Raw genomic sequence first — 2,716 nt, forward strand, 5'->3', positions numbered from 1 at the left:
ATTATCATGACTTACTCCTTTGGGAATATTTTGCTAATTTGTTTAAAGGGAAAACTAACATCCTCACTGCAGGAGGAACTAGAGGAGGATCCCAGCTCCTCATCTCAGCTCTAGCTGCTGGTTTAAAGTAACGGGAACAGAGCTGAGCTTCTGCTTCTCAGAGGCGCCCTGGCTCTGCAGCACGCCGCCTCCCATAACAGACTCTTTTTGTGAGCAGAGCTCACAGGTTTGGTGGGGGGGTGGGGGTGTGTGTGTTAGGGGGGTGCAGAGGAAACCTGCAAACATTCGCCAGCTGATGTCACAGTGATTAGAACCTGTAAAACACTGGGAGGAGGAGAGCCTGAGAGGTGAAGCTGATTCCAGGTTGTCTGCTGTTATTATTATCATTTTTCCAGAGTATCTTTCTTTAAAAGCACCTTTTCTCTGAGGACTGAGGAGGTTTGGATTCCGTAGACCCTGAATATAAAACCATTAAAAACTGCATTTTGTGTTTTGCTTTTGAATGATATTACAGGGAGGTTTTCTGTGGACTGCGTGTCTCCATGACTGTGATTTAGGCAGAAAGTGTTCCCAGCATACAGCAGAGAGTGGGAGGAGGAGGACAGAGGGAGGCCCCAGTACCGACTCAGATCGTACCTGTAATGGTGTCTGCAAACACCGGGTCTAAGAGCGCCCCCTGGTGCACCCCGTACAGCCCCGCGCTGTACCAGGTGCTGGGGGAGAGGCCTGAGAGCGCGAGGCTGCGCACGTCGCCGGGCACTGTGTAGTTCTGCCACTCAGCGCCCGTCTCAGCGTCAGTGAGCTGGATCAGAAAGGCCTGGAAGGCCCCGTCATCAGCCGACCAGGACAGGAGGAAACTCTCCCAGGACACATCGCTGACCGTGACGTTGGTCACCGCTGGCATCTCCTCCGCTGGCCAACGACAAACACATCAGCGTCACACCAGGGAAGCAGCACATGGAGGAGGGTTAGAGAAGCTTTTCATCCTGGAAACCAAACTTTGACCAAAGCAGGTCAAGATAAACCAGAACTTCCTGATTGATCATAAAACAAAGAAAACTTCTCCAAGCAGTGAGAGTTTAATAATGATGTCATCTCTATGACATCATTCTGCTGTGAGGATGATGAAGGAGTGTGGCCATATTTCACTACAAACAGGCTGATGATGAGCAGCTGCTCTACATGAGCAGAGGATGATGAGGAGCAGCAGGCAGACACGCTGATGCGGCTAGTAGCCGCTAATGGCTGTGAAGGAGCCATTAGCCTCTGAAGGTGCAGCGCAGCCGCCTGCTGAGGCTGCAGTACGCTGCCCACTTCAAACCCATGCAGAGTGGCCTAGAACCGCAACCAATAGATGCTGCAGGTCTGTTATCTGCAGAGCGATGTGTGTTACTTCATTATCAGGAAGCAGAAAGTTCAAAGAAGGATGAACTACTTCCTGTCTGTTGTTGGTTTCTGCAGTTTTCAACTTAAATCTGCTTCAAATCTGTTTTATGTTTATTTCTGTATGAACCTTCTTCTTCTTCTCTGCCTGTTTGAGCTGATGGAACGTTCTCCACGGTGAGATCAATAAAGTCCATCCATCAACCAATCAGTAAACCATAATGAGCTGCAGGACTCTGATTGGTCCTTTTAAAGACGACCTCAATCAACATGAACAAAGTTCTACAAAGAGCTGCACTTTGAAGACATCTGCTCTGTAAACCATTAGAACCAGTGTGAGTGAGGAAGAGGAGGGTGGCTGGTGATGCTGCACCCCCCCCGCTGCACACTGAGACAGGTTTAATCCCGGCCGGGCTGAGAGGAGGAACATCATCACGTTGGTAGAAACTGATGAAGAGAAAATCTCCCATTCTAGGAACCAAAATCTAGATCCTGTTAGCGTCGCTTCTTTGGGTTGTTTTTTTAAAGCAGCGTCAGGTGTTTAATGTCCGTTAATGCAAAGAGAAAATAAAAAACAAACATGGCAGAGGTAGCGTCCTTCCTCCCCCCATCATCATCATCAACAGGTCACACTCTAGGACTCTAGATCTGTCCGCTGTTTGATGCGACATGTTTCCAGCCCAGAGGAGTCAGCAGCCGGACCGTTCCTCTCTGCCTTCCTGCTGGATCCTTCTGACTAAGCAGGTCTATTCAGAGGCTTTATTTATCATATTTATTATTCTAATCCTTTTCTGTGATTGTTCAGGTACAACCCCCCCATAGCCCCCCCCAGGCCGTGGATTAGACGTCTGCTGACTGTGCAGACAGCGATTTAGCAGGACACCCAGCATGGGTCCCTTTATCAGACAGCCCCACAGTTCATCCTGGTCAAATCTCCCAGAAAGCAGAGGGGGGGGGGGGCTCACGCCGCCAATTAGCACATGAATGAACGCGGCAGAGGGCGGCGCTCACGTCCACGCCGCCGCCCACCAACATCCAGCCACAGATTCCATCTTTAAGGACAGAGATATGAGGCTCTGATCCCTGTCTGAGGCGGCCATCTTGGCCTTTCCAGAGAATGTTTGTTTTTGCAGCCTGAAGAATTTCATCCACTTAATCCTGATTCAGGGAAAAAAGGACCAAATGTTTCCATCTGTAATAAATGAGCCGAAGGAGACGGAGACACTTTGATCCAAACAATCATTTCCATTCATTGCACCAGTTTGGCTGCAGGAGGGAAAAACTGAGGGGGGTGGGTATAACCCCCCCACCCTCACCTCAATAACCCCCCCAC

At 49.7% G+C, this 2,716-nt stretch overlaps 1 protein-coding gene across 1 annotated transcript in view; it reads right to left on the reverse strand.

Annotated features, from left to right (window-relative positions):
• LOC107103464 (tenascin-like) overlaps positions 1 to 2,716 on the reverse strand; it is a 60,175-nt gene that overhangs the window by 16,821 nt on the left and 40,638 nt on the right. The window contains exon 11 of the mRNA XM_015403184.1: positions 637 to 912. Coding sequence (XP_015258670.1) covers positions 637 to 912 — 276 coding nt within the window. The remainder of the gene's footprint in view (positions 1 to 636; positions 913 to 2,716) is intronic.

Source organism: Cyprinodon variegatus, unplaced genomic scaffold (genome assembly GCF_000732505.1).
Source record: "Cyprinodon variegatus isolate N-32 unplaced genomic scaffold, C_variegatus-1.0 Scaffold1454, whole genome shotgun sequence".
In the NCBI taxonomy this organism is placed as follows: Eukaryota; Metazoa; Chordata; class Actinopteri; order Cyprinodontiformes; family Cyprinodontidae; genus Cyprinodon; species Cyprinodon variegatus.